Source organism: Hyla sarda, chromosome 1, assembly GCF_029499605.1.
Source record: "Hyla sarda isolate aHylSar1 chromosome 1, aHylSar1.hap1, whole genome shotgun sequence".
NCBI lineage: Eukaryota > Metazoa > Chordata > Amphibia > Anura > Hylidae > Hyla > Hyla sarda.
Window position 1 is genome coordinate 316,615,768 of NC_079189.1, and position 25,912 is coordinate 316,641,679.

General features: G+C 41.8%; 1 protein-coding gene across 2 annotated transcripts in view; it reads left to right on the forward strand.

Annotated features, from left to right (window-relative positions):
- LOC130272539 (paralemmin-2-like) overlaps positions 1-25,912 on the forward strand; it is a 177,154-nt gene that overhangs the window by 57,052 nt on the left and 94,190 nt on the right. For both annotated transcript variants that reach the window (XM_056518388.1, XM_056518396.1), the window contains exon 2: positions 21,925-22,005. In XM_056518388.1, the coding sequence (XP_056374363.1) occupies positions 21,925-22,005 (81 nt within the window). The remainder of the gene's footprint in view (positions 1-21,924; positions 22,006-25,912) is intronic.

Consider the following 25,912-nt stretch of genomic DNA (forward strand, 5'->3'; position numbering starts at 1 on the left):
GCCCAACCCTATATAAGTAGTAGTTATCTACACATGGGCCTTTTCTTTCCTGGCAGCCTCCCAGTTTGACCGGGAGTGCATGGTAAGTGTGCTATAACATCCTGTTCACACTGGTGTGGTGCTGTGCGGCGTCCGTTGCTGCCGTGGCGCCGTGTCTGTGGGGAGGTGCGACCCATGGACTGTTTTGAGTGGCGCTGGGGCCGCTCTGCCAGTGGGTCGTTCCCCCTGTGGGCACTGGTGTTGCGGCGGTGGTGGTCGCCGCCCAGTGCTACGCCATTTTATGCTAGGGACGTTAGGGACCCACTCTAAATAGGTGGCCTTGACGTGGCGAGTGGGCTTTGTACTTTTTGATCAAAACGTATATACTAACAACCTGTTTGTTTTTGAAATTATGCTGAGAAGCAATTGGATCATTGTGCAAGATTGTAGATGTGCACCATGTCTGTTTCTTCTACCTGAGTAATAATTTACAAATCTGTTTTAACTTTCTGGAGCCAGTTGATATATAAAAAAAAGTTTTTTCCTGGATAACCCCTTTAATCACATATCTTCTATGGATGTAGGCTTGCGCAAATCCTTCAGTCTCTTAATGTAATCCCAGGCAAACTTGTTGAGCTTGTAATGAGGGCTCTGTAGGGGACCATATCAGCGAATCCTTGTTTTCCTGTATGGTGACAATAGTTCTTAAAGGGGTTATCCACCATAAGGTGATTTTAGTACGTTCCTGCCAGACAGTAATGGACATGCTTATGAAGGATCTGCGCTTGTCTTGGGGCTAAATGGCTATGTTGTCAGATTACCATAATACTGTGGCTAGCTTTTTGTGAACTGGTATTTCCTGTTTGAGTTTTCTTATTTTGCCTACAAATCCCATAATTAAATTTTCCTCCCTCCCACACATCAGCCACCCCACCCATTGAAACATAAATGAGCTGCATCCATTCAAAAGACTTGTGGTTTTCAATCAGGGTGCCTACAGCTGTTGCATTAGTTGTAGAATGATCTCTCTCCCACCAAGCGATCCTTCCACCCATTGAAGCAGACAGGCTCCCTGTCATCAGTGAGTCAGGTCTCAGCCGCATTGCAACCTGGGAAAAATCTGAGACAACAGTCATTTTGTATGCTGTTAGAAATAAATATTGGGGTGAAAATCACATAAAAATTGTGAGAAAACCATCACACACAGGTACAGACACTATATTATGAACTACACTAACTTTACAGCCCCTGTAGCATAGTCAAACAAAAAATAAAAGTTCTGGAATACCCCATTAATGTTTTCCTGAAGCTGAATAAATTTAGAGTCAATTAGATGTCTCCCCTATGGTAATGCAATTTACGGTATTTCATTAATCTTGACACAATCCCCAAATATTTTAGCTTGATCTCATTACTTATACCAGGCCATTTAGTGCAAGTAGTGCAAGTAGGTACTGCATTGTGAATTTAGTAAAGGTCATTATATACTTAACTCATCTGTGGAAATGCACTCTGGTGTACATAGTATTGCAAAAAGTACAGACATGGCCAAATTCTGTGATTCTGATTTCATTCAGCCACAAAATTTGGCCCTACTTTACTGATCCAATTGTTTCATAATACAATTAAAATACTGAAAAAAAAGAAGCAAATTATATTCACTTGTTTATTTGCACCTTTAATTTAGTGTTAGTATCAAGACAAGTGTGCAAATTGGCATGAGGTGGTACTGGCCATTTGTAATTGCCATGCCTGTTGCTATGTTTGCAAAGCCTGTTTTGAAGTCTACTTTCCAGGATTCAAATAAATGCATAATTTACTACCAACCCTTTGGCAAATTATCTTAGGAAATGTTAACAACATCTATTAAAAGGTTTGGCCATATTTCATGAAGAAATAGAAGGCAGCAGGCCAGGCCTACTGATGAGAAGTAAAATAAAGCAAATTTTGTGTTATTTTTGGCTTAAGCATAGGTATGGTAGCAAAATGTATTGCAAAATATAGTTGTTATGCCCCCTTAAGGAGCTGCATATATTTCAAGCAGAACTTTAGAAATTTAAATGGAAGAATAGAAGAAAACATTTATATCTATCCTATTATTTGATGTGATTATTTGATTTGATTCCTAATATAACAAAATATGTGGCTAGTCTATATTTATTTTTCAATTGTAGCAATTCTTATCAAAAAATAAAAAATTGTCTAAAAAATTCTAAGTGCTGTAGTATCCAGCTCTCCCTTGTAGCCCTAAACAGACCAGATCCAAATAATATGAAAAGACGAGATGGTCCAGCGCTTTTCAGTAGGTAAATAATGAGGAGTTTATTTAGCAAGTAATATACAGGTACAGACCAGGTGACGCGTTTCGGCTGCTAGTACACAGCCTTAGTCATACTTTAATATTTTTTTCTAAAAAATGCTGCATGATAGTCATACAAAATATTGGAGTTATTGTTAAAGAAATTAAGAATTAAAATAAATACATATAGTGGTGTTGTGGACCTTGCTGAGTAGATTGTGTAAATCAGTAAATGAAAGAAGACTCAAAAAAGACCTAGGACCTCCTAGGAGACCTCTTAAAGTAACAGAAGACTAAAATATAAAAGACAGCAATGGTAATAGAAAAAACGGCACTCACCCTGCTAAAAACAGTATTTTGGAAATGAATCCAACATAGTCACTACCTGTTCATTAAAGTCAATGGGCCTGTGCTACTAATGTTATATGATTCACATGTAAGAAGCATTCCTGTGTATTATGGAGCAACAGGAACTGAAGTAAACTCGATCACAGCTTTAAGTGTGTTGTAGCTACTGCATAATTCTTTGTGTACAGTACAAGGTAAAAAATTTGGGTTAATCGTTTACATGCAGCTTTGCCCTCCTCAACCAGGTTAAAGGGGTATTCCTATCTGGGACATTTATGACACAACTGTCCCCTAGACACAGGCCCCACTTCTTTAGATCGATGACTGCAGAATAACAATGGGAAAAACAATTGCAGAAGTCAATGGGCCCGCCAGGGAACATATCACAATATATGTCGGCATATTTTTTGACAGGTTGCTGAAGTACACCGTAATGTGTGGCCAAAAATGTCATGTAAATGCAGCCTTTTATGTTTTGGTTTATGCTGAGTTAGGCTTCAACTGGGCAATGGAATTGAGACAAGTAAAAAAAATTATGATATGCATAAAGTTGGAGGTTTTGTTACACTGATAGTTGTGGATTAAGTAGGCCCTAATTAAAAATCAATAAATGGCAAAGACCAAAACAACTTGTGGTTAACATATAAAATATGTAGCTACATATTATTATGCTATTATCGATTTATCCTTATTCAAATGTGTCTTTCTCTTATTACTGAACTTAAACTATCACCTTAAATGGGTACTGTCAGGTTCAGAACTTTTTTATATGTTGTACATCTTGGCTAAACATTAACCTTTCTAATATACTTCATAAGAAAATGTTATTTCCTTTTTATAGAAATCATTGCTTATAAAATTATGGCTTTGTCCAAGCTGAAGCATGGGCATGGACGGGCATGGAGCACTCCTCCATGCTGATAGGGCAGTAGAGAGTACAGAGGAGTCCTATCAGAATTTATTTGCAAATTATGGTGGAAAATAAGTATTTGGTCAATAACAAAAGTTCATCTCAATACTTTGTTATATACCTTTTGTTGGCAATGACAGAGGTCAACATTTTTCTGTAAGTCTTCACAAGGTTTTCACACACTGTTGCTGGTATTTTGGCCCATTCCTCCATGCAGATTTCCTCTAGAGCAGTGATGTTTTGGGGCTCTCTCTGGGAAACACGGACTTTCAACTCCCTCCAAGGGTTTTCTATGGGGTTTAGATCTGGAGACTGGCTAGGCCACTCCGGAACCTTGAAATGCTTCTTACGAAGCCACTCCTTTGTTGCCCTGGCAGTGTGTTTTGGATCATTGTCATGCTGAAAGACCCAGCTACATTTCATCTTCAATTCCCTTGCATCTTCATTCTTTCATTTACACGGATCAGTTGTCCTAGTCCTTTTGCTGAAAAACAGCCCCACAGCATGATGTTTCCACCCCCCATGCTTCACAGTAGGTATGGTGTTTTTTGGATGCAACTCAGCATTCTTTATCCTCTAAACACGACGAGTTGAGTTTTTACCAAAAAGTTCTACTTTGGTTTCATCTGACCATATGACATTCTCCCAATACTCTTCTGGATCAGCCAAATGCTCTTTAGCAAACTTCAGATGGGCCCGGACATGTACTGGCTTAAGCAGGGGGACACGTCTGTCACTGCATGATTTGAGTCCCTGGCGGCATAGTGTGTTACTGGTTGTAGCCTTTGTTACTTTGGTACCAGCTCTCTGCAGGTCATTCAATAGGTCCCCCCATGTGGCTCTTGGATTTTTGATCACCATTCTTGTGATCATTTTGACACCACGGGATGAGATCTTGCGTGAATCCCCAGATCGAGGGAGATTATCAGTGGTCTTGTATGTTTTCCTGTCATGTCCCACGCTCTGGCCGCCTGCACCGGCTGCAAGCACATTGTCCCCGGCTGTCGGCGGGCCTGGGTTTCACATCGCAGGATGCGCCCACATGCGAATTGTAGCCCGTCACTAAACTCTCTCCCCTGCTGCCTCCACTCTGTCTCAGCTCAGGTGCGCGCGTCCTGTCCCTTAGGGTGCGTGCGCGCTGCAGCTCATAAATTTTAAGGGCCAGTAAACCCATAATTATTGTGTACACCTGACACTATCCTATAAGTCCATGCACCTCCCACACTTCCCTGTCAGATCTTCAGTGCCACTAGCCTGAGATTAAGCGTTCCATATTGCCTGTTTGCATTACCCGTGTATCCAGACCTTCCGCTACGTTATTTGACTCTGCACCTTTGCCGCCTGCCTTGACCTTCTGCTACTTTTGACTACGCTACTGCCTTATCCTTCGGTACCTCGCCTTGCCCAGCTACCTGTGTGGTTGAGCCGTGTCGGGGGTAGCGACCTGGTTGTCCCCTGCCGCAGCAAGCCCATCCTGCCTTGCGGCGGGCTCTGGTGAAGACCAGCGGCACCTTAGACTCCGCTCCCCGATACAGTCCAAGTCATCAGCCACACAGGTTAGAGGATCCGCATCCAGCTCCGTTACACTTCTATTTTCTAATAACTGCTCCCACAGTTGATATCTTCAAACCAAGCTGATTGCCTATTGCAGATTCAGTTTTCCCAGCCTGGTGCAGCCTGGTTTCTGGTGTCCTTTGACCACTCTTTGGTCTTTGCCATAGTGGAGTTTAGAGTGTGACTGTTTGAGGTTGTGAACAGGTGTCTTGTACACTGATGCCAAGTTCAAACAGGTGCCATTAATACAGGCAATGAGTGGAGGAGAGAAGAGACTCTTAAAGAAGAAGTTACAGATCTGTGAGAGCCATAGATCTTGCTTGTTTGTAGGTGACCAAATACTTATTTTCCACCAAAATTTGCAAATAAATTCTTTAACCCCTTAAGGACGCAGGACGTAAATGTACGTCCTGGTGAGGTGGTACTTAACGCACCAGGACGTACATTTACGTCCTAAGCATAACCGCGGGCATCGGAGCGATGCCCGTGTCATGCGCGGCTGATCCCGGCTGCTGATCACAGCCAGGGACCCGCCGGCAATGGCCGATGCCCGCGATCTCGCGGGCGTCCGCCATTAACCCCTCAGGTGCCGGGATCAATACAGATCCCGGCATCTGCGGCAGTTCGCGATTAAAATGAACAATCGGATCGCCCGCAGCGCTGCTGCGGGGATCCGATCATTCATAACGCCGCACGGAGGTCCCCTCTCCTTCCTCCGTGCGGCTCCCGGCGTCTCCTGCTCTGGTCTGTGATCGAGCAGACCAGAGCAGGAGATGACCGATAATACTGATCTGTTCTATGTCCTATACATAGAACAGATCAGTATTAGCAATCATGGTATTGCTATGAATAGTCCCCTATGGGGACTATTCAAGTGTAAAAAAAAATGTAAAAAAATGTAAAAGTAAAAGTAAAAAAAAAGTGAAAAATCCCCTCCCCCAATAAAAAAGTAAAACGTCCGTTTTTTCCTATTTTACCCCCAAAAAGCGTAAAAAACATTTTTTATAGACATATTTGGTATCGCCGCGTGCGTAAATGTCCGAACTATTAAAATAAAATGTTAATGATCCCGTACGGTGAACGGCGTGAACGAAAAAAAATTAAAAAAATACAAAATTCCTACTTTTTTAATACATTTTATTAAAAAAAAAATTATAAAAAATGTATTAAAAGTTTTTTATATGCACATGTGGTATAAAAAAAAAGTACAGATCATGGCGCAAAAAATGAGCCCCCATACCGCCGCTTATACGGAAAAATAAAAAAGTTATAGGTCATCAAAATAAAGGGATTATAAACGTACTAATTTGGTTAAAAAGTTTGTGATTTTTTTTAAGCGCAACAATAATATAAAAGTATATAATAATGGGTATCATTTTAATCGTATTGACCCTCAGAATAAAGAACACATGTCATTTTTACCAGAAATTGTACGGCGTGAAAACAAAACCTTCCAAAATTAGCAAAATTGCGTTTTTCGTTTTAATTTCCCCACAAAAATAGTGTTTTTTGGTTGCGCCATACATTTTATGATATAATGAGTGATGTCATTACAAAGGACAACTGGTCGCGCAAAAAACAAGCCCTCATACTAGTCTGTGGATGAAAATATAAAAGAGTTATGATTTTTAGAAGGCGAGGAGGAAAAAATGAAAACGTAAAAATTAAATTGTCTGAGTCCTTAAGGCCAAAATGGGCTGAGTCCTTAAGGGGTTAAAAATCAGACAATGTGATTTTATGTATTTTTTCCCATTGTGTTTCTCATAGTTGAGGTATAACTATGATAAAAATTACAGGCCTCTTTCATCTTTTTAAGTGGGAGAACTTGCACAATTGGTGGCTGACTATATACTTTTTTGCCCCACTGTACTTCGTGTAGCCGGTGCCTTGTGCTTATTCTGTTGGGGATCAAAAGTTTTGGCATCCCAGGTAAAATGTTTTATTAATGTGCATAAAGAAGCCAAGGAAAGATGGAAAAATCTCCAAAAGGCATTAAATTACAGATTAGACATTCTTATAATATGTTAACAAAAGTTAGGTTTTATTTCCATCATTTACACTTTCAAAATAACAGAAAACAAAAAAAATGGCGTCTGCAAAAGTTTGGGCACCCTGCAGAACTTATAGCATGCACTGCCCCCTTTGCAAAGCTGAGACCTGCCAGTGTCATGGATTGTTCTCAATCATCATCTGGGAAGACCAGGTAATATCAATCTCAAAGGTTTTAAATGCCCAGACTCATCTGACCTTGCCTCAACAATCAGCACCATGGGTTCTTCTAAGCAGTTGTCTAGAAATCTGAAACTGAAAATAGTTGACGCTCACAAAGCTGGAGAGGGCTATAAGAAGATAGCAAAACGTTTTCAGATGTCAATATCCTCTGTTCGGAAAGTAATTAAGAAATTGAAGTCATCAGGAACAGTGGAAGTTAAAGCAAGATCTGGAAGACCAAGAAAAATATCAGACAGAACAGCTCGCAGGATTGTGAGAAAAACAATTCAAAACCCATGTTTGACTGTACAATCCCTCCAGAAAGATCTGGCAGACATTGGAGTTGTGGTACACTATTCCACTATAAAGAGATACTTGTATAAATATGGTCTTCATGGAAGAGTCATCAGAAGAAAACCTCTTCTACGTCTTCACCACAAAAATCAGCATTTGAACTTTGCAAATGAACATATAGGCAAGCCTGTTGCATTTTGGAAACAAGTTCTGTGGACCGCTGAGGTTAACCTTTTCAGGACGCAGGGCGTATGGATATGCCCTGCATTCCGAGTCCTTAAGGACGCAGGGCGTATCCATACGCCCGTGGGAATTCCGGTCCCCACCGCTAGCCGGTTGGGGACCGGAGCCGGATGCCTGCTGAAATCATTCAGCAGGCATCCCGGCATATCGCCCAGGGGGGTCATTGTGCCCCCCCATGTCGGCGATGGCCGCAGATCGCTGGACAATTCAGTCCAGCGATCTGCGGCGATTCCGGGTCAATCGGGTCTCCAGTAACCTGGTGACCCGGAATTACTGGCTGATCGGGGCCGTCTCTGACGGCCCCGAACAGCCAGAGCCAGTAGGGGTGAGGTGGCACTGGTGCCACCTCACGATCGCACCCTGATTCGTCGGCCGATTTACCGGCCGACCAATCAGGGCGCCTGCTGCGGGTGTCACTCCCGCACCCGCTCCGCCCCTCTTCCGGAGGACGTGAGCGGGTGCGGGAAGAAGACCCCGGGTGCTGGGGACCCCGATCCCCGGCGTCCCTGTTGGGACCGGGGCCCCAGGAGCGACGGCCGCGGCCAGGGACTGTCCTAAGACGGAGCAGCAGTGGGAGGTGAGTGACAGCCTCCTGCTGTTGCTTAGCAACAGCTCCCAGCATGCAAAAAGGGCATGCTGGGAGCTGTAGTTATGCAACAGCAGGAGGGAGACCACCACAACTCCCAGTATTCCTTTATGGGCATGCTGGGACTTATGGTTTTGCAACAGCTGGAGGCACATTTTTTCTATGGAAAAGGGTACCTTCAGCTGTTGTATAACTACAATTCCCAGCTTGCACAAACAGCTAAAGTGCATGCTGGGAGTTGTAGTGGTGCATCTGCTGGTTGCATAACTACAACTCCCAGCATGCCCATTGGCTGTCTGTGACTGCTGAGAGTTGTAGTTTTGCAACAGCTGAAGGCACACTGAAGGAGTTTTTTTTACCTAACTCAGTGTTTCACGACCGGTGTGCCCCCAGCTGTTGCAAACTACAACTCCCAGCAGTCACCTTACACCATGCACGTATATGCTGGTAGTTGTAGTTTTGCAACAGCTGGAGGCACACTGGTTTTGAAACACTGAGTAAGGTCACAAACTCAGTGATACATAACCAGTGTGCCTACAGCTGTTTCAAAACTAAAACTCTAAGCATGTACAGTCTGTCAGCGCATGCTGGGAGTTGTAGTTTTGCAACAGCTGGATGTTCCCCCCCCCAATGTGAATGTACAGGGTACACTCACATGGGCGGAGGTTTACAGTAAGTATCCGGCTGCAAGTTTGAGCTGCGGCAAATTTTCTGCCGCAGCTCAAACTGCCAGCGAGAAACTACTGTGAACCCCCGCCCGTGCGACTGTACCCTAAAAACACTACACTACACTAACACAAAATAAAATAAAAAGTAAAAAACACTACATATACACATACCCCTACACAGCCCCCTCTCCTCCCCAATAAAAATGAAAAACGTCTGGTACGCCACTGTTTCCAAAACGGAGCCTCCAGCTGTTGAAAAACAACTACTCCCAGTATTACCAGACACCCACTGACTGTCCAAGCATGCTGGGAGTTTTACAACAGCTGGAGGCCCCCTGTTTGGGAATCACTGGCGTAGAATACCCCTATGCAATCCATAATTCAGGCCTCAAATGCGCATGGCGCTCTCAGTTTGGAGCACTGTCGTATTTCAAGGCAACAGTTTAGAGTCACATATGGGGTATCGCCGTACTCGGGAGAAATTGTGTTACAAATTTTGAGGGGTATTTTCTGCTTTTACCCTTTTAAAAAATGTAAAATTTTTGGGAAAAGAAGCATTGTAGGTAAAAAAAAATAATTTTTTTTTACATATGCAAAAGTCGTGAAACTCCTGTGGGGTATTACGGTTCACTTAACCCCTTGTTACGTTCCCCGAGGGGTCTAATTTCCAAAATAGTATGCCATGTGGGTTTTTTTTTTGCTGTTCTGGCACCATAGGGGCTTCCTAAATGCGGCATGCCCCCAGAGCAAAATTTGCTTTCAAAAAGCCAAATGTGACTCCTTCTCTTCTGAGATCTGTAGTGCGCCAGCAGAGCACTTTTCACCCCCATATGGGGTGTTTTCTGAATAGGGAAAAATTGGACTTCAAATTTTGGGGGGTAATTTCTGCTTTAACCCTTTGTAAAAATGTAAATTTTAGGTCATTTTTTTGGGACTTCAAATTTTGGGGGGTATTTTCTGCTTTAACCCTTTGTAAAAATGTAAATTTTAGGTATTTTTTTTTATTATAATTTTTTTTACATGTGCAAAAGTTGTGAAACCCCTCTGGGGTATTAAGGTTCACTTTACCCCTTGTTACGTTCCCCAAGGGGTCTAGTTTCCAAAATGGTATGCCATGTGTTTTTTTTTTTTTGCTGTCCTGCCACCATAGGGGCTTCCTAAATGCGGCATGCCCCCAGAGCAAAATTTCTCCAAAAAGGCCAAATGTGACTCCTTCTCTTCTGAGACCTGTAGTGCGCCAGCAGAGCACTTTTCACCCCCCATAGGGGGTGTTTTCTGATTCAGGAGAAATTGGACTTCACATTTTGGGGGGTATTTTCTGCTATTACCCTTTTTAAAAATGTAAAATTTTGGGAAACCAAGCATTTTAGGTAAAAAAAATAAATATTTTTTTTACATGTGCAAAAGTCGTTAATCACCTGTGGGGTATTAAGGTTTACTTTACCCCTTGTTATGTTCCCCGAGGGGTCTAGTTTCCAAAATGGTATGCCATGTGTTTTTTTTTTTTGCTATTTTGGCACCATAGGGGCTTCCTAAAGGTGACATGCCCCCCAAAAACCATTTGTCGCTCCTTCCCTTCTGAGCCCTCTACTGCGCCCGCCGAACAATTAACATAGACATATGAGGTATGTGCTTACTCGGGAAAAATTGGGTTTCAAATACAAGTAAAAATTTTCTCCTTTTTACCCCTTGCAAAAATTCAAAAATTGGGTCTACAAGAACATGCGAGTGTAAAAAATGAAGATTGTGAATTTTCTCCTTCACTTTGCTGCTATTCCCGTGAAACCCCTAAAGGGTTAAAACGCTTACTGAATGTCATTTTGAATACTTTGGGGGTGCAGTTTTTATAATGGGGTAATTTATGGGGTATTTCTAATATGAAGACCCTTCAAATCCACTTCAAACCTGAACTGGTCCCTGAAAAAAAGCGAGTTCCAAAATTTTGTGAAAAATTGGAAAATTGCTGCTGAATTTGAAGCCCTCTGGTGTCTTCCAAAAGTGAAAACACGTCAATTTTATGATGCAAACATAAAGTAGACATATTGTATATGTGAATAAAAAAATAATTTATTTGGAATATCCATTTTCCTTACAAGCAGAGAGCTTCAAAGTTAGAAAAATGCAACATTTTCAAATTTTTCATAAAATTTTGGGATTTTTCACCAAGAAAGGATGCAAGTTACCACAAAATTTTACCACTATGTTAAAGTAAAATATGTCACGAAAAAACAATCTCGGAATCAGAATGATAACTAAAAGCATTCCAGAGTTATTAATGTTTAAAGTTACAGTGGTCAGATTTGCAAAAAATGGCCCAGTCCTTAAGGTGTAAAAGGGCTCAGTCCTTAAGGGGTTAAAATTGAACTTTTTGGCCGGAATGCGTTTGGAGAAGAAGGGGAACAGAATTTAATGAAAAGATCCTCTATCCAACTGTTAAACATGGGGGTGGATCAATCATGCTTTGGGGTTGTATTGCAGCCAGTGGCACAGGGAACATCTCACGAGTAGAAGGAAAAATTGATTCAATAAAATTTCAGCAAATTTTGGATGCTAACTTGATGCCATCTGTGAAAAAGCTTAAGTTAAAGAGAGGATGGTTTCTACAAATGGATAATGATCCTAAACACCCCTCGAAATCCACGGGGGATTACATCAAGAGGCATAAACTGAAGGTTTTGCCATGGCCTTCACAATCTCCTGACCTCAACATCATTGAAAATCTATGGATAGACCTTAAAAGAGCAGTGCGTGACAGACAGCCCAGAAATCTCAAAGAACTGGAAGACTTTTGTAAGGAAGAATGGGCAAAGATACCTCAAACAAAAATTGAAAGACTCTTGGCTGGCTACAAAAATCGTTTACAAGCTGTGATACTTGCCAAAGGGGGCAGTACAAGCAATTAACTCTGCAGGGTGCCCAAACATTTGCAGACGCCATTTTTTTGTTTTCTGTTATTTTGAAAAGTGTAAATGATGGAAATAAAATCTAACTTTTGTTAACATATTATAAGAATGTCTAATCTGTAATTTGATGCATTTTGGAGATTTTTCCATGTTTTTCCATGTTTCCTGGCTTCTTTAAGCACATTAATACAAATTTTTACCTGGGATGCCCAAACTTTTGATCCCCACTGTATACTATTTTTACTGCCCCACTATTTTTTTTATATATATCAACTGGCTCCAGAAATTTAAACAGATTTGTAAATTACTTCTATTAAAAAATCATAATCCTTTCAGTACTTATGAGCTGCTGAAGTTGAGTTTTTCTTTTCTGTCTAAGTGCTCTCTGATGACACGTGTCTCGGAAACCGCCCAGTTTAGAAGCAAATCCCAATAGCAAACCTCTTCTACTCTGTGCAGTTCCCGGGACAAGCAGAGATGTCAGCAGAGAGCACTGTTGCCAGACATAAAACAACAACTCAACTTCAGCAGCTGATAATTATTGAAGGGAGGTAATTTACAAATCTGTTTAACTTTCTGGAGCCAGTTGATATAAATACAAAGTTTTTTGCTGGAATACCCCTTTAAGTAACTTATCTTTTGTTATACTAGTTCATAGCCTTTTTCTATATTAGGATTAGCACCCACACAATTTCTTTCATTCAATGCAACACAATAATTGTAATGTCTGTTTATATGTGTTTTGTATTTTCTGTTTTGGGTCCTGTTCAGACATTGTTTATATCTGAACATTTTCTTTGTTTATTCTCCCTGGGATGGGAAGAGTTAACATTCTTGACTTCAGTACTGGGAGGATATATAAGGCTTCTTCAGGTGCTGTTCTGGGCTGGTGATTAGACCTGTATTCTGGCCATGTTGGCTTGATGTTAACTATGTCTGTCTGTACACATATCCATTTTAACCATGCTTATCTGTCCTGTTTGATATATAGATTTTAGCCTGCTTTGTTTTAGTACATTTGTCAGGTTTTAGTATTTGCTTATGTTCGTTCTGCATTTGCTTTGTGTTGCCTTAGTCTGTATTCACACTGTGCGTTTGGTCAGTCCTGTTTTGACCTTGTTTGATCCTGCAACTCTAAAGATAGAATCCTGCTCTGAGCCTTGTGCTAATCTGTGTATCTAGGAGTGAGTGAGTCTTGTATCTGTACACGTGTTTGCTAGTATTTAGGATTTTTGTTTCCTCCTAGGCCAGTTTCCTGATTGGTGGAGACTGCCCACTTGCTAGGAGCCTATTTGACTTTGGCATTGATGTCCCTCCATGATTGGAGTGGGGTGTCGAGTGTGTTCCTTGTTCTGAGTCCAGTGTGAACAGTGCTCTGTTTCCTGACCCGTTTAATGTTCTGACATTCAGTTAACCAGTTCATCCCCTGCATCTCCTGGTTTTGTCTGCTGTAAAGTTATCCTCATATCTAATCTTGTTCATGTTATCATATCTGCCGTTTATATTGATTCCTGTTTCTGAACTGTATGTAAGTATGCTATATCCTGCCTTGTTTGTATTTACATAGCTGTTAATTGGTTATTGTTTGCCCATTATGTTCCTGACTTGTTTCCTGATTTTGTACAGTTCTGTTTGTTTTGTTGACTTCTACGCCAATGCACTTTAGCGCAAGGAAGGGATCGGCTCCTAGTTATCGATCCGTCATTTAAGGCGGATGGGCAAGTAGGCAGGGAGAGTGGTTTATAGGGACAGCTTTATGGCTCACTTTTCCCTGCCCCCCACCCCCCGCCCAGTTAATGACAATAACGTTTAGCAAATGTTAAGGGAAGTGGAGAAACAGTAATAGCTGGGACATTATTATTATCAACAGCATCGCTGTTCTATTTTGAGCTGTCTCGCCACTGGTGTATGTCAAGTAGGTTGCTGTTATCATTAGGACCTTTGATCAGTGTTTTGGGAACTTATCCAAGTATTATAATTCCAGTACTTACACTCAGTGAACACTTTATTATTGTAAAGGGTAGAGTCTTACATTGAGCCCAGGACAACCTAAGTCACTCCTTAGATACTGTATTCTAGTCCATGTTCACATGATAGGATCATTAGGAAGTTGCTGCAGATGTTTTGGCTGCACATACATGATGTAGATCTCCAATGTCACCGAATCCTAGAGATCATCCATTAGACTGTGATCTGGTGACAGCAGTTCAGTGGAGTAGCTGAATTCATTGTCAGGTTTGGTTCACTTAGGTTGACGTGGTTTTTGACATCATAAATTTTCTCTGTGAACGTTGCTGCTAAAAATTGCTATACTATGTCCGTAAATGGATTCTCCTGAACACTGTACTTGTCTGCTTTCCTAGATTGTAAAGGAATTTATTGAAATAGAGTTTTTTTTTATTACTTTTGTCCTCTGGTTTCCTATTCTAACTAGGTTTTAACTGCTCTGAACCCAATGTCCCTATGAAGTTGTGTGAGCATACACTTATGTGCCACTTCCCATATGCAAGTGTAGAATACTAGAGTAACTGATAGACATCATTTAAAGAGGAGGATGTAATGATAGTTTGTGTGATAGTATAAAGTTTTTAATAATTCAGTGGGTTGATATGTTTGCCTAAAATAGTTATGCATTATGCGTTTTAACATGGCAACACCTAGTGACCTCTCTATTAAGCTTTCCTCATCTTCCAAAAGCAAATTCAACATATAAAATACTTGGGCATTATTATACATTTAGATCTATCTCAGCTGTTACAGCATGTCCTTCACGGATGTGGTCCAAAACACTAAAAAGTCACTCTATTGTGGTTTACAGTATTACTTTTCACATAACAGACAAAGTTATGCTTATTGCTCTTTCCAGATTTCCATTTATGATCAGCTTCAGACTAGTGTAATATAAATGCATTTTTGCATGCATATTTCGTCAGGAAGTCCCAGACCAATGCAGGTCTGATGGGACTTGTGGCTCTAATATGGATGAAAAAATTAGTCTTTATTATGCTAGTAGGAAACTAGCATATATCATGTTGCCATGCTGGTCATTTGTTGTGTTGACTTACTTCATGGCACAGGAATATAGAGATGAGTGTCTCTGTAGTCTACTTTTTTTTTCCTCCACCTAGTATTCTATGGCTCCCTGACCTCTCACCCCATTTTTAAGTCTAGGTAATTTCTCATGAATACATTAATGGCATTTAGTGACTGTTGTTACTATATTTTATTACAATTCTTATATCACATCTACATCTGGACTTATGACCTAATTTCCAAAGGGACTAAATAGGCCAACAATTTGCTCACAGTCAAAATCTTCACACACAACCATTTGCCCTTTCTATATGCCCTCAGTTGATACCTATTCTGTATTGATCCCAACCAAAACGGCAGTGGGAGAGTGGCATAAGACTCTGGAGGGTTTCTGTTGCTTTTTATCACCTATTGTAAGCACTCATATTTAAAAAAAAAAAAAAAAAAAGAGTGGCATCAGAAAGACCTTGCTTTCCCATACTGTCTCCTCGGTCTATGGACAACTGATATATGAGGTGACTACGACATAGTAAATCCACCTTTCCAAACAAAATCAGAGAGAGACATTGGACTTTGACTGCTGAGTGGAACAAGGCTCTAACACTGAAACAAAAATCTTCTATTCCTTGATACATACAAGGAAAGACCTGTAAGATGCTATTTAGGTGATATCAAACCTCTGGTTTACTACATAAAATTTGCAACACAAGCACTTTTGACCTGAAAATCAAATCTGAAGGAAGAAATTGTTTATTATATATAACACAATTCATGATCCTCTAGCTCCCATACATTGCATTGCTGTCTTGACTAAAAAGACCTATTTAGGCATTTTCTCCTAGTAGCCTATAACACTCTAGCTGGTCTCTGGATGCATTGGACTAACTCCAGTGGTTGCTTTTCTTGAGTGCCTTTACCACATAATAAGAGAACATGAATTACAGGCAGTTGAGGTTGACACATTTACGTCATTCATTCATTCTACTTGACAGTCCTAGATGCTTTTCAAAAAGTCAGAAAGGGCTCACACTTGTCTGGCTTCCAACTCCCCATAGGTATATTGCTCATGAGAAAGGGATCCCGGCACTCGTGTTAATGGTGAAAAAACTTTGCTTTTATTATAGCTTCATGGCAGGTACACTTAGGCAGATGCATTACGGCTATACCAGCCTTTCTCAACCGCATCTGGTATAGAAAGGCTGGTATAGCCGTAACGCATCCGCCTAAGTGTACCTGCCATGAAGCTATAATGAAAGCAAAGTTATTTCAGCATTAATACGAGTGCCAGGATCGCTTTCTTCTACTTGATGCACGAAAACCACCAGAGTGCTGTGCCGTCCTGCCTTGGCATTTCTGGACTATTGCTCATGAGAAGGCCTGCTGTCACATGCACACCTTTTTTTTCCTCCTCGTCCCTCCTTCTTTATGTAGACTTTTTTGTCCACTGAATGTTACTACTATTGTTTCTTTATACAGCATTCCATTATAAGGATCAGGCTATTATGTGTATGAGGGAGCTTTTGCATATATTATCGAAACAAAAGTTGCCCTTAAAGGGGTACTTCAGTGAAAAACTATTTTTTTAATCATCTGGTGCCAGAAAGTTAAACAGATTTGTAAATGACTTCTGTTTAAAAATCTTAATCCTTCCAGTACTTATCAGCTGCTGTATGCTCCACATGAAGTTCTTTTCTTTTTTAATTTATTTTCTGTCTGACCACAATGCTCTCTGTCCATGTCAGGGACTGTCCAGAGTACAAGCAAATCCCATACCTATCCTGCTCTTGACAGTTCCTGAGACAGACAGAGGTGTCAGCAGATAGCACTGTGGTCAGACAGAAAATAAATTTGAAAAGAAAAGAAGTTCCTGATAAGTGCTGGAAGGGTTAAGATTTTTAAGGGTTTTCAGCCCCTAGAAATCTTATCCCCTATCCCATAGACTTGTATTAAGGGGGTGGGGCGTGACGTCACGAGGGAGCGGAGCCGTGATGTCACGATGCTCCGGCCCCTGTATCGCCTGTCATTATACACAGAGCGAGTTTGCTCTGTGCAGTGATGACAGCGAGGTGCCTCAGCCAAGATCATGGGGGTCCCCAGTGGCGGGACCCCCGCGATCAGATATCTTATCCCCTATCCTTTGTATAGGGGATAAGATGTCTAGGGGCGGAATACCCCTTTAAGGACATAGCATTTTAAAAATCATAACCATTTCAATTTTGCACCTAAAAAACCATTTGATGGCTTATTTTTTGTGCCACCAATTCTACTTTGTAATGACATCAGTTATTTTACCTAAAAATTTACGGCGAAACAAAAAAAAATCATTGTGCAGCAAAATTGAAGAAACAATTAAATTTTGTAAACTTTGGGGCCTTCCGTATCTACGCAGTACATTTTTCTGTAAAATTGACACCATATCTTTATTCAGTAGGCCAAAATGATTAAAATGATACCCTACTTATATGGATTTGATTTTGTTGTACTTCTGGAAAAAATCCTAACTACATGCACAAAAATTAATACGTTTAAAATTGTCATCTTCTGACCCCTATAACTTTTTTATTTTTCTACAAAGGCTAAGTTTCTCCTTGTTTTTTTGTCCTGCGTTTTTTGGGTTGACAAAATGCCTGAAAAAACGCCATTGCAATATCCTGCGTCAGCCGTTTTTTCTACCGTTTTTTCATTTGTGTGGAAATTGCACCTTGGCAGTTTTTTTTGGTACCCAACATTTTTTGGGTGCCAAAAAAAAAGAATAAAAAGGATGCAGTAGTGATGGAAAAAATATATGTATTTAATGAAATTTATAATTTTTATAACTAAATTTTTATTTATTTTTAATAAAGTATGCGTGTTTCACTTTTTTTTCTAAATTTTTTACATTTTTTAGGTAGTACTGCTACTCCCAGCAAGGAACAGACTGTTCCATGATAGGAGTAGTAGTACCTGTACTAATAGACATATTGCCCCGGGTGCCAGTCCTGACACCCGATGCGATCGTCCATAATATAGCAGAGATGCTGAGCGTCTCTATACAGCGCTCGCATCTCTGCTCTGTACTCCGGCCAGTGATGTGAATAGAACATTACTCATTCATATTTTCCGCCCAGAGTGGTGATTGACCAGATGGTTGCAGCCAATCACAGCTCTCAGCGGCAAATATGAATGAGCGATGTTCTATTCACATCACGGGCCGGAGTATAGTGCAGAGATGCGAGCGCTGTAGAGAGCCGCTCTGCATCTCTGCAATAGAAAGGACAATCGTATTGGGTTCCAGTAGTGATACCCGCTGTGATCTGTTCTTACCTGCAGGTACTACTACTCCCAACATGGAGCACACTCTGCTCCATGCTGGGAGATGTAGTACCTGTATTAATAGACAGATTGCAGCGAGTGTAACTTCTGACACCTGTTGTGATCTGTCTATTAATGCAGGTACTACAGCTCCCAGCATTGAGCAGAGTGTGCTCCATGTTGGGAGCAGTAGTACCTGCAGTTAAGGAAAGATCACAGTGGATGTCACTCCTGACACCCGCTGTGATCCTCCTGTATAATGTATAGATGCGGCCGTCCGCTCTTCTATGCTCTCCTGCACTGACATAAATATACACATATTCCTATTTCCCAAAGAGAGCTGTGATTTGCTGGAACCATCTGGCCAATCACAGCTCTCTGCGGGAAATATGAATAGGTGTATATACATCAGTGCAGGGGACCATAGAAGAGCGGCTGGATGCATATATACATTATACGGGAGGATATAATTTTTCCCAGATTTTCCCAGATTTCAATTTTAGAAAGTATGGGTCCTCAGCAATATCTGCCTGCCCCATGGCAGTGAATAGAGCAGTGGACACACAAGGGGTGCATTGAAACCTCTGTTCTCATTATTGAACCGATTCTCAATGGTCAGACTCCAGCCATCACACATTTATTACCTAATCTGTGTGTTGGTGACAAATGCTTTTAGTGGTAGATTGTCATGCATTTATTTCCATGACAATCTGTGCAGCTATAATATTAATGATAGATATAATGTAAGGTGAATATAATGTTACATGAAGTCATGTTATGTACCTGTAGAAGAGGGTAGACCATCCTTGAAACATGTAGAAATAAATAAATGTTATATGGATGATTTCTGGGACTCTACTGGAGTGTGGCAGTGCCCATGGAGGTCATGCTTTTTTTTTAGGTTTGATATCTGTATCTATTACCTCAATTGCTGTCTTTAGGAGTAGAACTGATATATATATATATAGTAGTTCAGTAGGGCAAAACACATGCCAATTCAAACTCTCCTTGGCTGAAGTTCTTTGTTTCCCAAGCATTTTCTGTCATCTGTTTGCAGCACATGCCCTATTGCACAGGGTGATGTGTGGCCAATAATCGAATAAGGATGATAAGATTGACACAATCATAAATTGCGCTCCAGCTTTCAAAGTGTGAAATGTTCTATTAGGCTATGTTCACATTTCGGAATGTCCACAAGGAAAATCTCCATGCCAGAGCTAAGACCACACAACAATGCGCTGTCTCATAGACGGCTTTGTATTCCATGCGGAGTCCGCAGAAAGAAAGAACAGGTTCATTCTAGGGGCCGGAGCAATCTGATGAAATGGCTCCGCCCCTCCGCCCCTTGTGACGCCACGGTCCGCCCCCCTCAATACAAGTCTATGGGAGGGGGAGTGGTGGCTGCCACACCTCCTCCCATAGACTTGCATTAACGGGGCGGGTCGTGACGTCACGAGGGGCAGAGCTATGACATCACGATGCTCTGGCCCCTGTATCGCCCGTCATTACGCACAGAGCGAGTTTGCTCTGTGCAGTGATGACAGCGGGGTGCCGCAGCCGAGATCCTGGGGGTCCCCAGCCACAATCAGACATCTTATCCCCTATCCTTTTGATAGGGGATAAGATGTCTAGGGGCAGAGTACCCCTTTAAAGGCTATAAATTTTTTTAAAGCATACAAGGACCAAACTCATTAACATTTTAAGCTTTAATATAAAGTTTAAAGTGCATACAAAAACTAAGAGAAAGACATAAAATATAGTAACGTACAAAACAAGCAAAACAGTAAGGGTGAGTACATTTTCCTCACTGAATTCCTTAATGGATTTGTGCCATTCAAAATTATCCAGAATCGGCACTTACGTCCACGAAAACTGGCTGCAGACATAAGTACCATCCCTTTGACAAACTGGAGTTTGCTGGTGGATTTCGCCGGAAGATTGAACATCGACAGCTCTTCCAAGGAACTTCTGATGTGTAAACTGAGCAGCAGAATTTTTATTGGGATCGATTGGAGGGTGCTGCAAGGCAAATTCCTCTTGGATATTCTGCATGGTCTCTCAGTAGAGTGAATGGGGCCTAAGGATGAAATAAAGGATTACTGATCAGTCAGCCTGAACCCTACACTGTTTATATCCTGATTCTCTGTATCAGATTTCCAGATCCGCCCATCAGCTATGCCATGGAAGGGGGTCAAAAATATTTCAACAACTTTATCATTTGAAGCTGCACAACACAGTTGTAAAGTGTCCTAAAGATGACACCCCAGTCCTACAAGTGTTTGGTCCTCTCTATTCCTTGACCACGTCAAACTCCCTTACGAATGGTGTTAAGTACTGTACATATCATACAACGGCCATGACTCTACCTGTTAGATGATAACTGGAAATAGTTATTTCACTGACTGTTCCAAGTAAAAGAATAGTAAGATTTTGCCAAATTTACTTGGTCCAGTGAAGGCTTAGTTGTATGAATTGGTCAAGACTGGTGTTCCTGATCTTTAGGCAGCCATATGACCTTGTATGCCAGATTTGGCTTGCTGAAAATAAGCAACAATATAGATTGCTTCCTGTGTGCAGTAAAATGCAGTGCACTTTTCCTAAATGGAGGAAAATAATCATATTGGTGATTGTAAAACAAAAATATTATGGAAGGCTATAAAGTGTTATTCAGACACACCCATACCATTGATCATCACTATAAATATAAATTTGTATCAGTGTAGAAAAGGAAAACCGACCACTCACCATGTTCGACTTCTTGTATTGCATAAAATACTCACATACAAAAATTAGGGAGAGGGTGAGGGTGGGGTGGCAACAAGCTCTGTTTCGCACTAAATGAAGTGCTTCTTCCGGCCAGATGGCCGGAAGAAGCACTTCATTTAGTGCGAAACAGAGCTTGTTGCCGCTTGTACCCTTCCCTCTCCCTAATGTTTGTATGTGAGTATTTTATGCAATAAAAAAAGAAGACGAACATGGGGAGTGGTCGGTTTTCCTTTCCTACACTGATATGATATTTTGTGCTCTTTAAAACCAGAGCACCACCGTCATTCTACCCAAAAAGCACTTTCCTAGACCAGGGACCGGTGATCCTACCCATCCATAGTGCCGTAGGAAAATCCTTTTCTAATTGATAAATATTAATTTGCTTTCTACATATATTTCTTGTGGATGTTTTAATGTCATGCATTAATGATGTGCAGATGATCGTTGCTGCCTTTTTCATTTTGTCATTGTGGCTGTTTTCTTAATCACATGCATTGGCATTGAAGCAGAGATTGTACAAGGACTATGAGCACAATATTACATACAGTAAGGTGTTTATATGGTCAAAGCAATGTTTTAATCAGAATGACGGCAAAGTCTATTATTAGTGCCTGTGACATAAAATATGAATGTCCCTTTAAATTGGGAGTGTAGCAGCTATCAATGAGAGGGAGCTGGTGGCTTCCTTTCTATGTCAGTGTATAGCAGTTATCTTCATCACATGTTATATCCCTCTGCACTCAGGATCAGCACAGCTAGCACATGCTAACAGCTGCTTGTAAGGCATCCAAAGCTGTACATGTTCTCATCTTTGTCTTTTTTCTCCTTCTCTTGCAAAGGAAAAAAGAAAACGCCAGGCTGCAATTGAGGACAAAAGACAACAGCTTGAAGACCAAATTCTCCAACTGCAGCACCTAAAGGTAAGAGCTGACAGCAGAAAAGAGACACTTCCACACATTATTCTGATGCAAACATGTGTTTCTGAAATGTAGCAGTATACCCAGCACTGACAATGGAGGGAAGGAAGCTTGTGCCTTAGGAAGATTACAAGTGAAGGCGAGAATACTGTCATGTGGGATACTGTCATATATGGGATATCGGATGGGCATCAAAATCAATACTCTTCAGACTTCATCTTATATACATGAAAAAACAAACGTGACAGATGATATCTGTATCCTCACAATGCGTTTATTTTAGTATTGTGTGTGTGTGTGTTATTTATATATCAGGAGGATCATTTAGCTACATGTATAACAGTAACTTTTCCATGGTCTGAACATGTTTTTGGGGGGGGGGGGGGGGGGTTCATAAAACAATACAATGCCATTTAAAGGATCCCTGAGATTCTTTCATTATCCAGGGCCTGGAAGAGCTGCTGTTTATATGAGCCTGTCACCTAGCCCATAATGTTACATGTTGTGTAGAAGCAAGAAGCAAGGGCGTGTTAAACACCTCTGTTTTAATGTTGGATGATGGGTAGAGTAATAGAGTATAGAGACTTTTATTGCAATGAATACCTAAAGGAAAAGACACAGTGTCCAAGATGGGGCTATGATTGTAAAATCAGGCTCATTTATAATACCTACTAGTCTAAAATGTCTTAAAGAGGAATAATGGGATCCCTTATTATTCAGTCTTATTAGCTTCAGTATATGGAAATTATTATACAGCTTTATTTTGGTATAATTTCTTGCAATTTCTCAGAATAGGCCATCAATATCTGATCTGTGTGTGTGTGTGTGTATGTGTGTGTGTGGAAGGGGGGTGTTGGCCCTCACATCTATACTTATCAGCTGTTTGAAGTAGCTGTAGACACTTAGGCAAGCACTTTACTGCAGTCCACTCATTCTTTACATTAACCTGTACTGATTTGATGCTGGTAGCCTATTATAAACATAGGACATCTATAGTGCGAGCTTGTGGTTGGGCTTAACCCCTTAAGGATGCAGTGTTTTTCCGTTTTTGCATTTTAATTTTTTCCTCATTACCTTCTAAAAATCATAACTCTTTCAATTTTGCACCTAAAATTCCATATTATGGCTTATTTTTTGCGCCACCAATTCTACTTTGCAGTGACATTAGTCATTTTACCAAAATATCCACGGCGATGAGGTATGAGGGCTCATTTTTTGCGCCATGATCTGAAGTTTTTATCAGTACCATTTTTATATTGATCTGACTTTTTGATCGCTTTTTATTCATTTTTTCATGATATAAAAAGTGACCAAAAATACGCAACTTTGGACTTTGGAATTTTTTTGCGCGTACGCCATTGACCGTGTGGTTTAAGTAACAATATATTTTTATAGTTTGGACATTTCTGCATGCGGTGATACCACATATTTTTATTTACACAGTTTTTTTTTTTCTTTAAATGGGGAAAGGGGGAGTGATTCTTACTTTTATTAGGGAAGGTGTAACTTTTTTGAAACGTTTTTTTTTTGCAGTGTTATAAGGTAAGGCACTTATATTTGATTTATCTATACATCGTTGATCCTGTTAGGAATCGCAACGCAGTCAGACATGCTGACCGCAGACTCACTCCTCCTCCGCTGCCCGGCACTGCCCATACTACGATTCGCACCCCGCGATCATATTCAGCTTTCCGTTCCTCCCCTCCCTCGTCGTCCCCGTGAGCTTCCTGCTTGCCCGCGTCCCGCCTCCTAGGGCATGTGTGCTGGCTCTGTGAAATTTAAAGGGACAGTATGCAGTTAAGTGGTTCTTGCTTCCCCATGACCCTGTAAGTACAAGCACTTCCTTTTGACCCTTGCCGGATCTTTGTACCACATCAGCCTTTATGAAACCGTTGAGTTTTGTTTCTTGCCTTGCCGTGTATCTGACCTTATTGCTACATAACCTGACATTGATACTGTGCCATCAGCCCTGACCTCCTGCCTGTCCAGACTTCATGTTGCCTCTTCCTTCCTGTGCCACGTTACACCTTGGCCGCCTATGTGAACGAGTTGTATCAGGGGTTGTGACCTGGGTGCTGCCTGCCGTAGCAAGTCCATCCTGCTTTGTGACGGGCTCTGGTGAAAACCAGCGGCACCTTAGACTCCGCTCCCTGGTACGGCCCATGTCATCATCCACACAGGTACAGCGGATCCACTTCATCGCCAGTTGTTACAGTAAGATCTGGCCCTGGATCCCGCCATGGTGCCACTGCCTAGTGTTGAAGACCTCTCCTCAATTGTGGCTCAGCAGTTACAACAGCTTGCTCAACAGGCTCAGCAACTGAATCAGCTGTCCACCATGATGCAGCAGCTCCTTTCAGTACAGCAGCGTCAATCCGCTCCTGCGGCCCCTTTGGGGACAGTAACTACCGGGGCCTCCCTTGCCGCCTTTCTCTGCCTACCAAGTATGAAGAGGACCCTAAATTGTGCAGAGGCTTTGCCTCCCAGTGCTCTATGCACGTGGAACTCATGTCTGACCAGTTTCCATCTGAACGTGCTAAAGTGGCTTTCGTGGTGAGCCTTCTTTGTCCCAGTGTCTTTGAGGAGCCAGCATGTTCTTTCTCATCAGAAACTGTGTTCCTGAACCTCCGTGAAGGGGATTCCTCTGTAGGCGACTACGCTGTCCAATTCCGTACTCTAGCCTCTGAATTAGATTGGAATGATGCGGTCCTGTGTGCCACCTTCAAGAAGGGACTTTCTAGTAGGGTAAAGGATGCCCTGGCCACACGGAATCCACCATCTTCCCTGACTGAATTGATTCTGCTGGCTACCCGCATTGATATGCGTTTTGTGGAGAGGCAAGAGGAGCTCTGTCAAGAACGTGAATCTGCCCGTTCACGCCGTCTACCCTGTTTGGCTCTGCTGTTTCGGCGGCCACCTCTGCCTACCTCTTCTGCTGAAGAGCCCATGCAGGTGGAACGAGCTCACTTGTCTCCGCAAGAGAGGACATGCCGACGGGAAGAGAATCTGTGCCTGTACTGTGCCAGCCCTGAGCATTTTCACAATAACTGCCCTCTTTGGCCTCAGCGACCGGGAAATGCATGCTCCTAGGGCACGTGCCTGTTCAGCTCTTCTCCTCTTCTGGTTTCTTCCTCATTTCTGCTTTTGTGGATTCTGGTTCAGCAGGGAACTTCGTGGATGCCTCTCTGGTCCATAAATATCATCTCCCAGTCACACTGCTCCCTAAGCCTCTGTACATTTTCACTATCAACAGAGAGTGCCTGAATTCTGAGGTGAAATTTATCACTGAACCTCTGAAAATGCAAGTGGGCACTATGCACAAGGAGTGGATCAAGTTCTATGTGCTTCCTCACTGTTCTTCCTCGGTTCTCGTCGGCCTGCCATGGCTGCAACGCCAAGCTCCGGTTATTGATTGGCGCTCCGGATAAGTCTCCTGTGGCCAGGATTGCTGGAACCGTTGTCTGGTGACAATTCAACTGAAGCATCTTATTCCTTTTCCCTCTCTGCTGGGTCTGCCTACCCTGTATCAACGTATCAAGACTTTGCTGACATGTTTTGCGAGAAGCAAGCAGAGGGTCTTCCTCCTCATCGACCCTACAATTGTCCAATTGATCTTCTGCCAGGTTCTTCGCCCCCTCAGGGAAGAAGCTATCCTTTGTCAGCTCCTGAGACATAGGCCATGTCTGAAAACATCAGCGAGAACCTACAGAAGGGCTTCATTCGGAAGTCTACCTCTCCAGCCGGAGCCAGTTTCTTCTTTGTGGAAAAAAAGGACGGTGCTCTCCATCTCTGCATTGATTACCGGGGTCTTAACAAGATCACCATCAAGAAGCGGCACCCCCTTCCACTGATCTCTGAACTATTTGATCGCCTATGAGGAGCCAAGATTTTCACCAAGTGTGACTTGCGA